The sequence below is a fragment of the Chiloscyllium punctatum genome, chromosome 12 (assembly GCF_047496795.1).
Source record: "Chiloscyllium punctatum isolate Juve2018m chromosome 12, sChiPun1.3, whole genome shotgun sequence".
Taxonomy (NCBI): Eukaryota; Metazoa; Chordata; class Chondrichthyes; order Orectolobiformes; family Hemiscylliidae; genus Chiloscyllium; species Chiloscyllium punctatum.
The window spans coordinates 19,325,298-19,339,026 of record NC_092750.1 but is presented as its reverse complement, the minus strand read 5'-3'; the positions used below and the strand labels follow the sequence as shown (position 1 = coordinate 19,339,026).

At 39.6% G+C, this 13,729-nt stretch overlaps 1 protein-coding gene across 3 annotated transcripts in view; it reads left to right on the top strand.

Moving 5' to 3' along the window:
- The first annotated feature begins 563 nt into the window (after positions 1-563).
- mtmr14 (myotubularin related protein 14) overlaps positions 564-13,729 on the top strand; it is a 74,768-nt gene continuing 61,602 nt past the window's right edge. For 2 of the 3 annotated variants that reach the window (XM_072581968.1, XM_072581967.1), the window contains exons 1-2: positions 564-941; positions 6,924-7,072. In XM_072581968.1, the coding sequence (XP_072438069.1) occupies positions 807-941; positions 6,924-7,072 (284 nt within the window). In that variant the 5' untranslated portion in view covers positions 564-806. The remainder of the gene's footprint in view (positions 942-6,923; positions 7,073-13,729) is intronic. The other variant, XM_072581969.1, reaches the window with a different exon arrangement.

Sequence of the window (13,729 nt, the reverse complement as noted above, 5' to 3'; positions counted from 1 at the left end):
AGAAAAAGAAAAAAATAGTTGTTTATAGTGAAAAGATTTGGAAAAGAAAAATTAGTTGTTTGTAGTGAAAAGGTTTTAAGAAAAATTGTTTATAGTGAAAGGGTTTGAAGAAAATAAACAAATAAACAGTTTATAGTGACAGGGTTTTATAATAATAAACAATTAAGCAGAGTATAATGACAGGATTTAAGGCAATAAACAATTAACTAGTGTATAGTGACAGGGTTTTAAGGCAATAAACAATTATTCAGATTATTGTGAAGGGTTTTAAGGTAATAAACAACTAGACAGTGTTTAGTGACAAGTTTTGAAGAAAGTGAATAATTGAGCTGTTGATAATGAAGGCAAAGAACTGCGGATGCTGACCACAGGAAATAAGTATAAAACTGGAAAGTGCTGGGAAAACCCAGCAAGGTTTCTAATATCTGTGGAAAGTAAAACAGAATTAGGTTTAGAGTGTGACATTCCACAACTGCCCTGTCTCCCTGACTCCAGAGAGTAACATCCGGGATATTCCAGGGCAGTAAACAACACGTGAGGCTGTGGGAAAGGTGAAAGGTCAGGCTGGTCACGCGCTCGGGGTGAGAGGTCAGCGCCGTCTCCCACAACGATGGCTGTCCGAGGTCTGCAGCTGGCCGGATCCCGGTGAAGGAGGGTGTGGGGGAAGAGGCTCTCGGAGCGGGCCGGGCCGCCGCAGGTTGAGCGGGGAGGACGCGTCTGGGCCATGGGCTGCAAGCCCGGCGGTGCCTTCCAGGGAGAGGACGGTGGAGGCTGTGCGGACCGGGGAGTGCAGTGAAGGCGGTGGGATGTGGCAGCCAGCCAGCCGGGCTGGGGCCGGGTCCGGGTCCGGGTCCGGGTCCGGCGGCAGGAGCGAGGAGATCGGAGAGTTGATCGAACATTTCTCCAAACATCAATACCGGGCCAAGGAGGCCAATCCCAAGGTAAACTTGAAGGGGGCTAACCCGTGAAAATGACCGCGGAATATTCTGTCAAGTAGTAAACTAATAATCCAAAACTGGTGTAAAAGCGTTCAGTAATCTCAACTCAAAGTGTTCGCCGAATAATCTAAATACAAGGTAAGTGTCAAATAACCTAAATGCTTAAACATCTGGGCACGGAGTGACACTCTCGGGATCCACGCTCCGAGTGACCAGGTCAAATAATAATTAAAATTAGATCAAGACCAGTAAATAATGGCCCAGAGGTTGCTGGAAGAGTGCACGCTGCACCGAGTGTCATGGACTGGATGTGCTTCCTCGCCTTTCAGCCCTCGCTATTCACACAGCAGGTTGCGGGAAATGCTAATGGGACAACAGTGTGGCATCTGGGACCCCGTGAACTTTGCTCCAATTATCTATCACCTTAATGGACTTTAAGGACGGAAAAGAAATAATGGGAAACAGTTGAAGCTTAAAGAAGCAGAGCAAAGAAAGATGGAGGATTAAGACAGGGGGGGAAAACATGCAAAAACGTTTCCTTCATTAGATCAACCAAATTCAAAGGAAAGTGTATTGAATTCTTTCTTGAAAAGAAAAGTTGGTGTTTGCCCCTAAGCAGTACTGCCACCTTAGGTCAAGCTGACACTCCATTCTGGTATTGAGGGCTTGCTACACTGTCAGAGATGCTATTTCTCAGAGAATTGATTAAACTGAAGTTAACCAAGCGATCCTGCCACCTTCTTGAAACAATGTAAAAAATGCCATGGCACTATTCAAAGAACAGAAGTTATTGCTAATAATTATCACACTGCTATTGTAAAATTCTGATCGATAATGTGTGTGTGCCTGTTGACTGCCAATTTTGCCAAGCTACAACTGTATTTTGCAAAGTAATAATTAGCTATGTGCTTTTAACATCCCAGGTTCCTGAGAAATTGTATATAAATCCAGATTCTTACTTTGCACCTTGTCTGGTCTTCTATTGGGGTGTCATTCTTTCCTACAGGTGATATATTATAAGTTGACCACCTGTGCTCTGGTGTGAGGTCCTCAGTACTTCAAATGGAAAAAAAATGTACTAAATATTCATGAGAAGTAACTGTTTAATATATTTGTTACAACCAGATTTTGAGCAATTCCAAGCACTAGATTTATAATTTGGCCTTACAGGACATTAATTTTAGACTGTGACATTTTATATCGAAATACATGTTTGAAGAATGAGCAACTCTTGATTTAGTTGTTCAACACTGAATGTAAAACAGTTTATTTACGGGACTTTCACTTCTGCAATATTTTTGTAAATGTACTTGAACAAAATGAGTTTTTAAAAATGTTAATCAAATCATAGCGATGCACGGTATGGAAACAGACCTGATGGTCCAACTCTTCCATGCCATCCAGATATCCTTAATTAATCTAGTCCCATGTGTCAGCACTTGGCCCATATCCCTCAACATCCATCATATTCATAGACCCATCCAGATGCCTTTTGAATATTGTAATTGTACCAACCTCCACCACTTCCTCTGGCAGCTCATTACATATATGCACTATGCTCTGTGTGAAAAAGTTGCCCCTTGGGTCCATTTTATGTCTTTCCCCGTCACCCTAAACCTATGCCCTCTAGTTCTGGACTCTTTTTTTTTTTGTTTTTTCTTCCCATACCTCAGGGAAAATACCTTGTTTATTTCTTCCATCCATGCCCCTCATGATTTTATAAACCTCTATAAGGTCACCCCTCAGCCTCTACTCCAGGGAAAACAACCCCATCCCCTATAGCTCAAACCCTCCAACCCTGGCAACATCCTTGTAAATCTTTTCTGAACCTTTCAAGTTTCACAACATCCTTCTGATAGGAAGGAGACCAGAATTGCACACAATATTCTAAAATAATATTCCTCTTTAATTCACATCCATCTTTTGTGAAATAACTTGCTTTTTTTTAATCCCTTTGTTTCTTCCCCTGAAATTATCTTCTGGAACAAAAATGATTTGATGTAGAATGTTATTGCTTTACCAACTCCACTTTTGGATTAGTTCCTTTTTCCTGCAACTCTGTTTTCACTTAAAGTTCTTGTATCAAGATATGCAGCTTAATCCAGTGCATCCTCTCAACGAATATTTGGAGGTGTTTCTGACTAACATGCAGCACAAAGCTGATCTGTCAAGAATGTGTAGAGTAACAGCAACCTGACTGAGTTCACTGAACTGCAAGTCCATCAAGCCTGCATCCTTAGTATACTTCTCCATAAGGATCTTGAAGCATGCTGATTCTATCAGCAAACACTTAATGCTAAACCAATAACATTTGAGTTGTCTTGACCACGTTCATTGGATGGACGACCTCCATATATCCAAAGATTTTCTGCAGTGAATTGACCACTGAGTTATAACTTCCTTTTTGCTACAAGGTTACCCGCAAGTGAAATATAAAGATGACAGACATTGAAACTGATGTGTAGAAAACAGTTTCTGATAATTGATCTCTGGAGTCTGACTGATTGTAAAGGTATTGAAAGTGGTGAGCAGGAATGATGAGCTCAGCTGTCTGAGAAGATGGTCCAGAGAAAAGAACGTAGTGAATTGTGCACTTTGAGCCCACTATCCTCTTCTGCAGCTAGTGTGTTAGGGCCAGAAGCCATCTTCTGATGAGAAGGAAGGCTGCAACATAGTGCAAAAAAGGGTAGTAACCTGTCGTCTTGACACTGGGGATGTAAAGAAAGGTGGCATGGTAGCTTAGTGGTTAGCTGCCTCACCACACCAGAGACCTAGGTTCAATTCCAGCATCTGAAGACTGTCGGTCTGTGTGGAGTTTGCACATTCTCACTGTGTTTGCGTGGGTTTCCTCCCACAATCCAAAAAGGAAATATAGGTTAGCTGATTTGGCAATGCTAAGTTGCCCATAGTGTTCAGGGTGTATAGATTAGGCACATTAGTCAGGGGTAAATGTAGAGTAATGGGAAATGAGTTTGAGTGGGATACTCTTCGGAGGGTCGGTGTGGACTTGTTGGGCCAAAGGGCCTGTTTCCACACTAGGAGTTCTACAAATCTATGATAAATAAAAGTTGTTAATTGGAGTGTGTTGGTCTTCCTATTAGGAAACAAGCATAGCAAATGATTAAAACCAATCAAAGATTGTTATATAGGTATTGGTTATATTTAAGGATGTTATGCAAAACATTGTCAAAGTTCCTATAGATTACTGTTTTTTTTGCTGACCACAGTTTAAATTGTAGAGCTGAAAGAAATGAATATTTTAGTTTTAGTAAACAGACCTGTTAATATTTAAACATGCAACTTATATAATTTTAATAGTTTAAATGAGGGTACTTTTTAAAAAATGTTTTCATCCCTATCTGGTGTGACTGCTATCAGGAGCTGTTTGAGCTTTCAAATTTTATGCTGTGGTATTGTACATTAGTGCTCAACATGCCACCCCAATCTGCCCTCCGACTTTGATTTAAAAATTCATTCCTGTGTTTTGACTATTTGCAACCTGGTTAGCACTTATGGGTAGCTTGCTTTGTACTTTACTGCCAACTTCTAATGACACTGATCATCTTGGAAATTCAACAGTGACTTATTTGCTAAGTTGGCCAGTCTCTCTCCAGAATCATGCAGCAGGCAAGAGCTAAATCTTACGAATGTTATACAGAGCATTGAGAGCTCATTTTGTGCTGTGGCACTGAGCCATGGATATATCTTTAATTGTGCTTGGAATTTTGTCTGTCTTTGTGGTGTGAATTGTCACTAAGAAGTGCTAACTTCCATCTTTGACATATGGCACCAGATTTTGTGCTTTCTTCCTGCTCTTTCATAACCTACTAGCTAACTAGAAAATTACGTAAAATCTAACTGGTAATGGAAGGAGTTTCACCTTTTTTTTAAAGGAAAAAGTAATCAACTGGCATTTTTGCACTTTTTGAAGAATGAGATTTCTGAACCTTATTTACATTTGCTCTGGATTTTGCCAATGAATGTTGTGGATTGGAAGTTTATAATTTCAGCTGAGATGAGGTTGTACTAGATAATGTCAAATTTTCTTTCAAATCCCACTCATCAGAGGATTTTGCTCTCCTTTTAAAACAGGAGCTATATCCACTTTGTGCAGGGTTTAGTTTCTATTTATGAATATACATTTTTGTTCAATTCTGCTCGAAACATGCTGCACAAATAGTTCAACATGTCTTGAAGTGTAAATCAAATTCACCCATTAAGAAAAGAAATACACACTTAAAGTAATTACGGAGCCCTGTCATAACTTTTATCTTTTTTTTTCCTGGGATGTTGGTTACCCTGAGAATGTGGTGGTGAGCCACTTTCTTGAATTGATGCAGTTCATAGGTACAACCACAGTATTGTTGGGAATGGAGTTGTAGTTTTTGACCCAGCATCAAAGAAGGAATTCAGTTGGTTGGAGACCTCATCTGTTTGCAATCCTGTCCTCCGACTATACCCATAAGTAATATTTTCCGGGAGGCATAACAGTCAGGAGTAGGAACCTGAATGGTTTTCCTTTTCCTGGCATAAGTGTACTGAGGCCAGTTTTGCTTGTTTCCAGGTACTTTACTGAGCTGTGTAGCTCACCACTTTAACTGTAATAGTAATTGGGGACTGTATTTAGCTATTTAAACTTTTGAAGGATAAATTGCACAAGTCACATGTTTTATCTTTAGAATATCCACATCTATGTAGGTTAGGCTTGGATGGATCATAATTTTAAACATTTCTTAGTCAGGTACATTCAACCCACATTTAATGACTTCAATACATGATGTTGTTTAACATTTTGTGGTACAGTGGTAGTACTGTGCTGTCATGACTCTGTCTTTTGGATGAATGCTAAACTGAAGCCCAATCTCCCTCAATGGTGAAATATTAATTTCCACTATTTACAGAAGAGTGGGGGAATACTGTTGCTCTGTTAGCATTTAATCTTTAACCACTGCAAGAGTTTATATGGTCATATATCACATTGTTATTTGTGGAGTCATGTTGTGCAAAAAATTAGTTTTATTTTATGCATTCGAAAGTATTTTCCTGACTGTGAAGTGCCTTGGGATGTCCTGAGACTATGCAATATGTTCGACAAATGCAAGTGTTTTCTGTCCTTTATTTCATTTCATTAAAACTCCTCTATATCTCATGAGCTATATGTATAAACTTCAACCATTGTCTGTCATTTCACTTAACTAAAGGATAGAATTTTGAGTTTAAAGTCTGTGTGGGGATAGTGACTGAATACTAACATTCATTGGAAGGAATATGGGAACATTGGCAACTTAAGAGTTTTCGATTTCTTTTGAACAAGTGAAACCTTTTTCGTTATATGAAATGTATACAAAATAATGAGAGGAATAGATAATCAATAGCCAGAGACTTTTTCCCAGGACGGGATTGACTGGTACGAGAAGTCATAGTTTGAAGATATTAGGAGGAAGGTATAAAGGAGACGTCAGAGGTAGATTCTTTACGCAGAGAGTTTTGAATGTATGGAATGCGTTGCCAGCTGTGGTGGTGGAAGCAGAGTCATTGGAGATATTTAAGTGACTGCTGGACATGCACATGGAGAGCAGTGAGTTGAGGGGTGTGTAGGTTAAGTTACTATATTTTGCATTAAGATTAAATCTTGGCACAACATCGTGGGCCAAAGGGCCTGTTCTGTGCTGTACTTTTCTATGTTCTATGCAAGAGGGATATGCTTGTGGTCAGTTGGAAGAACTTGAAAAATGATGTCCTTCAGATGGTTTAAGATCAAGGTGGAAGAGTTTTCATTAATAAGGAAGTTGTTTATTTGGCGGGTATGTAAGAATGTGGAATTGAGGCCACAGTCAGATCAGCCATGATCTTACTGAATGGTGGAGCAGGCTAGAGGGGCCAAATGTCCTCTTTATTAATTCATCTCTTTGTATCCATGTGCAGGGGACTTATCTCCGGGTTGACACCCTTCACTGTGGTAATTTGGACTGTCTCTGTTTACAGGTGGAAAAGATTGAGAATCGTTGCCTTGAATTGTTCAGGAGGGACTATGTTTTCAGTGTGATTCTGAATCCAAATGGAGAGCTTTGCGGACATTATCCCCGTCAAATCATCATTATGGAATATGAAAGTACGGAGGGTGACAAGGACAGGTAATGGGATTTAATCAAATAGTTACCATATTTGGCACCATATGACTATAGTTTGATTATTTATGTCTCTATTATATCCTCCTAGAGAATGTGCATATTAAATTGATTTGGAGATGGGTTGTCTGGCAGAAAAGAGTGGAGAGAGGGAGAGAGAATTTCATTTAGTTGATTCTGGCAATGAAGCTTTAATTGCTAACAACATACTGTCAATTTGAAGAAATGTTTGTCAGTGATTTCTTTTAGTGATGTTATCTGCATATGGCTTATTGAATATCCAGGTTATTTTTCTCTTTTTTTTTCCTATTTTCAGTTTCCTTGCATCATGTGCCCCTTTCTCTTGCTGAGTCGATAGACAAACAGTCTCATCCTAAACCTCAGCTGGTGCAGCTCTGTAACAAATGGTTGTGGTGACAAAAACAAAGTGCAAGAGGTTATCAGAGTGGCATTTGTGGGTAAAAGAGTCAAGGTGATGATTCCAATTTAATCCTTCATCAGAACTATAAGTAACTATAGATGAACTGCTTGTATAAAATAACAGAACGAAGGCAATGCAGTTGGAAAACTTGCCTGCTTTTTTAATATCCCAATATTTCTTTTGGAAAACAATTTCATCTGAAGTTGGAAATTCTTTGAAGAGTAATTTGTTACACATTGCATTGAAACGGCAATTACTGCTCTTGCATTGCTTTCCAAATTCACAACCTCTACTAGCTAGAACAACAAGGGAAACAGACAGATGGGAGCGCTAACAAAAAGATCCACTCCGAGTGAGACACCATTCTGACTTGGAGCTATGTCATCATTTCTTCACTGTCACTGGATCAAAATACTGGAACTCCCTTCAGAGCAGCGCTGTGAGCACACGTACACCACGTGGATAGCAATGGCTTAAGAAAGCACCACCACCACCACGTCAAGGGCAATTAGAGGTGGCCAATAAGTGCTTATTTTTACCAGTAACTTACTCAGCTCAAGAACTGATGGAAAAAGGGTTTTTACAATTGTCAAGATGGCATAGCTGTCTCTTCATAGCTGGAAGTATGCTGCAGAGTACTGTGCAAAAATGGATTAACATTAAGAAACCTACACCACAGAAGAATATTGCTGATGCAGAAAGTCTAAAGTAAAACATAAAATGCTAGGAATTCTCAGCAAGTTGGATAGCATCTGTGGAGAGAAATAGGGTAAATGATTCAGGAAAGTGAAAGGTAATTGATTCAAGTTCTGTTTCTCTTTGCAGGAGCTCACTGACATGGCTGCAAATTTATAGTATTTGTTTATATTTCAGATTTGCAGCATCTACAGTTTTCCCTCTCTGAAGGAATTTCCACGTCTCTCTTCTACTTCCTTCCCCGGAAGGATTAAGTTTACTTTCCTTTTTGCTGACAGTTCTCTTTAGTGAGGAGATGAGTATTTTTTTTCCTTTCTTTAACAATGGTGACAAAATTAGGAGAATCTTGCTGGGAGGTATTGCTGAGCTGTTTTGTGAGTTGGGATCTGTCATGATGCATGTATTGGTTAACAACACATCAATTCTACTGCTTCTACTGTACCCTTGGATTTTTAACTTCACCATCAGTTCACATCATGTTATTGCCTCTATCCCTATTCAAACCAAACTAATAAAGCCAAATAGACAAGAGAAACAAATCATCACTCAAATTATTTAAAAGATGACCCAAATAGTGACATTCATTTTTAAGGACGAACTATTATAGAGTCATAGAAATGTACAGCTCGGAAACAGATTCTTCGGTCCAACTCGTCCATGCCGACCAGATATCCTAAATTAATCTACTTCCATTTGCCAACACATGGCCCATATCCCTCTAGACCCTTGCTATTCATTTATCCATCCGGGTGCCTTTTGAATGCTGTAGTTGTATCAGCCTTCACCTGTTCCTCTGGCGGCTTATTCCATACACAGGCCATCCTTTGCATGAAAAAATGCATCTTAGGTCCCTTTTTATAGATTTTGTTTTCTATGCTAGAACTTAAAAATAACTAATGAATTCCTTTTTATGTATGATGTCAGCTACTGGCTTTTTTTATACTGTTGTGAGCTTTACTGGGGCCGGTAACTACTGTTCTGGCAGCAATACTGAAATCGCCATGTGCATTCAGTTATTCACTCTCGTGACACTTTATATACATTGGAATATTAAGGCTGAAGATGTAATTGCAAAGAATAATTGTCATAGTGTCTCTCCTGCAAATGCACTTAAACAGGAATGTGGTGCTGTTCAAATCATCGTCGTGCATCTGGAAGCAGAAGTGGTGCGTTCTTTGTTTTCTCTCCCATTGCTGCCCTGTTTTCCATTCCTGTCGCTACAAAAGGCACAAAGCAATTTTTATCGGTGGAAATGGGCATTAGGAGTAAATACAATGAAACTTTAAGAGATCTTTCTCTTGCAAGAGTTTAAAAGCTCACTCACCTTTTAGTGATTAGAGTCAATGTCGAAGGCTAGAGGATAGCAAGTGTGAGTTGTGCAGCAGGAGTGGCTGATCCGTAAAGCCTAATTTTTTTAAACCAGCATCCCCATAAACCTGAAAAAAAGTGAGCAGGAAGGCAAATAACCAGGGTAGAGAAAAGATGTCTGGCAATGCTTTGAGATCCTCGCTGATCAGAAAGGAAGGTGCTGAGGATACAAGTGGGAATGGTAGGCCTAACTATTTCCATTGTCATAAAGTGGAACACTGTCTTTTTGTTCAGAATACTGGAGGATACAAGAGAAGCCCAAGGAACTTATCGGGGTTCACAAGAGTGAGTCTGAAAAGCGAACTCAAAAGGAAAAAACTACTGTTTTCAATGGTAAATGGCTAAACGGAGTGCATTTGAACTGTGACTTGCTGTCTAAAACAGTGGGATGAGAGTTATTCAGGAATTAAGCATGGATAGATTTGACTTACTCTTAAGCTGTAACTAGAAGATTTTGAATAGGAGATTGTGGGGCCAGATAAGGATAATTGGGAAGGTTAATAAAGTGACACTGCACTTTCATTATCAGGAGGAAATGGGATATATTCCTGTACATCCCAAGAGAACCTTCAGCTGTGACATCTCCATTTGAAGGCTATTCAATATTTGCTGAGATGACTGCTTCACCTGAACTTGCTGATGTATCTGTTCCTCTTCCTTTTTCCTTATGCCATCATTGAACTGCATCAACAGTGATGACGTCTCCTACTGTGATCAGAAACAGGACGGGTCTTGGGAATGCTGTCTGCTCACATAACTATCACACCCAAACAATGTTTAGCATTCTCCTCCATATAGTGGGACATGGAAAGCCATGGAATGCCTCTACATAATCCTTTGATAGAGTTACCTTGTTGCAGTGAAAGTAGCACAAGTCATATCTCATTGAGACAGGATGAGATTGACAGTACTGAAGCCTTTTTCCTTGCATCATTGCTTATAAGACCATATTGACAAGTTCTTACAGTTCAAGGTGAAAGGAAAGAGCTTTCTTGACCACGTGGAGGCTGAGCTCTTGCGTTATCTTTGTGCTTTGTCACTTGCAGGTCCCACTTTTTAAGGTTTCCTGTGAGTACCTCTGCTTCACAGATATAACTGTCTTCAATCTGCAGTGACATGATCAAGATTGCTTGTGACCAGGATTTGCACACTTTGTGCATCTAAGATAAATGTATTGGACACTTGTGATTGCAGGTGATTTCAACTCTACTATGTAAGTATGAGTAATGCAATTGCTGCTTGAAGAGTTTCATGTTGCTCACAAGTAATGTGCTCAGACAGGGAAATAAAGTCTCCACCCACTTTGGCTTTGATCTCTACCATTTTCCATTTGTAGTGTGCATTTGAGTTGCAAAAGTATGGAAGGCACTTCAGGTCACGTTAGGCATAGTGAGTCTCAGGCTCAACCTGGTCAACTCTCTCTCCCCCACTATGTGTTTAATTATTCCCCCTTCACAATTATTGTTCTCTTTTTGTATCCCAGCATGTTGCCACTAATCCCCAGAACTGATGTCTTCTGCTGTGCAGCTCCCTGACTGACTGACTGACTGCAAATCCCCTGAGTGTTTGCAATAGACCTGTCAGACTGGCTGTGGCCCTTTTCCTTGGACTATGTTAGTTAGCACAGCCTGACCTGACTGCCCTTAGCTGCTGACCAACTATGTCCAAGCCTGTGGACTGTGAACGAGTGCTGCCCTTGACTGACTGTACCGAGGCTCCCTGATTAATAGTAACTGTCCTTAACTTGACTGGGGACTTCCTCTTAGATGATGTAATGTGGTTAATACCCTTGCAGTGGGGAGGGTGTTTTCCACAAAGGTTGCTGTCACATGGTGCAGTTGTGAGATTGACATTGCATGTGCAGTGACGCTACATTCACCCCCTTGACTGATGAGTACTGATAATCAGGCCAAGGTACTTGGCTTTGTTTCTGTGCTAAATAGCAAGCTCCAGCTGAGGGGGCATGGTGAAAAATGGCAAAGCAAGGATACTGTGGGCACTTGAGTAGGCGCATTGTGCATGGGCACTGAGAGCATGTGACCAGTGCTGAAATACACTTTGGTCCCATCCAGGAAATGGGTGCTTGACCATACATACCAAGTGTCCTGGCAGTACCATAGCAATGAAGGATGCCAGTTTAATCCAAATTGCAGCTTGAGTTGCAGTACGGTATTATATTTTGGGGATTGTCCTCGCCTTGTTTCAATCTAGTGGGTGGGAGAATGAGAAACTTCATAAATGAGGTGAGTTTGCGTAAAATGAAATACTAATACATGCACCCCTCATTACTCACTCTTATAAGTCTTGTCTCACCAATCAGCACTTATTTGGAAAGGGGACTTTTTTTTTGCTCTCAACATTGAGAATCTCCTTGCTGGCCATCTAATAGTATCATTTTCAAATTTTCTGCCAATGCCTATACAAGGATGGAAAGATTCCATCCACACATGCCAGAGACCAATATTTTGTGTTTATATTCGCTTATTTTAGTGATGCAATTGAGTAAGATTCAAACAAAAGTAAACTGTTTACTGCATTTTCAGTCTTTTTGCTTTAATTTGTCTGGGTCCAATCTTTGACTCTAGTTGGGTGTGTTTGTAGGTATAGAACAGTATTGACCTCAGTCATGATGATTGTTGAATCAAACTCCTACTTGTCACTTACTGATACTTGTTCTTGAGGTTCATTGCCAAGTAATAACAAATAGGCATCCTGTTGGAGAATACAGGACTAACAATCAGGAAGCTCTTGCAATGGGTGACTGTTCTCCAACAAGGTACCATGCAATTAGTTATGCCCTAGTTTTCTCATTTTCTGTCAATTATAGTCTTTGTCCAATACTTAGTGCTTGACACAGGGCCTTCATTTTACAAGCTAATAACTCATTCCATATGAACGGAATTCTTGTAATTTATTTAAAGCGATCAAAAATTATGCTGACAATAGCAATTTTAAAATTTACAATTTCTTTATGAAACTTCACCTTTAAGAATGGTTGGTGTTTCCATTAAATGACAAACTTTATTTTTTCTCTTTTAGTTATTTTTCAGTCTTCCAGGAGACACACTTAATCCATAGATGTCACGTGATGCCAGATTTATAGCCCAATAGGTTTATTTGAAATTACAAGCTTTCAGAGCGCTGCTTCGTCATCAGGTTTAATCCATAGTAAGGGGAAGGAAAAGAGTCGGTGAATTATTGTCATCTATTCAGTAGTTACAGGGTGCACTTGATGGAAGAATATTGACTTAAACTCATCACTCTTATTCATCTTTAAGGAAAATATTGCAGAGTGTTTTATTTGTAGCTAGATTGAAATCTTGCTTCTCTTGACTAACCTTTTTGTTCCAGGAATCTTCACAGCCGATCAAAGCTTTAACATCCTTGTAGATCATGTTTCCATTCACTTTACCTGTATTGCGTTTCCAATCACTGCAACTGTACCACAGTTGCATGTTTTATCAATAATTGCCATGAATGTGGTCAAATCAGTTCCAAGCATCGGCTAAACACAGCAGTGCATTCAAAAACTGAATCAATCTCTTTCATTGTATTCTGTCTTAATATAGGATGAGTTGCTGAGCAAATAGTTATATGGGCTGCAAGAGTATATTCATATTTAGAAATTTATGATCTCCTGATTCAAGAAAAATATTTATGGTTAAAGCTGTGCTTTTTTTTAAAACTGTTTTTACTTCCTACTGTAATGTGAAAATGGAAGTGACCCAAATTAGTGAGAAGTGGTTTACAGTAACCCACATGTTTATTTCATTACTGACAGCACAATGGAGGTTGCTGCCTTTCTAATTAGTTGCATTATATTTTTCTAGATGTAGTTCTAATTCAGTTGCATTAGTGAAACTTCTTGAAGTACTGTTTTAAAGCAATGTTCTAGGCTTGCTTAAAGAGAAAAATGGTTTCTCTGGTTTAAAATGCTTGCACTGTCAGCCACCAGTTGTACCTGTGCACACCCTCCTCCCACGCCCTAATATGCCACAAGTGTTTCTCATGCGCTGTTAAAACCTGCTGTGATAGCACTGTTACCTACAAACTTAATTGTTGGATCCACTTATTACAACTGATGTGATCAAATCTTTGTTATGTAATCACTTCTAAAAGATGCAGAAGGGTTTGTGAAAGTTGGTAGATGCATTCTTTGGGAAGTGATTGGTGAATGC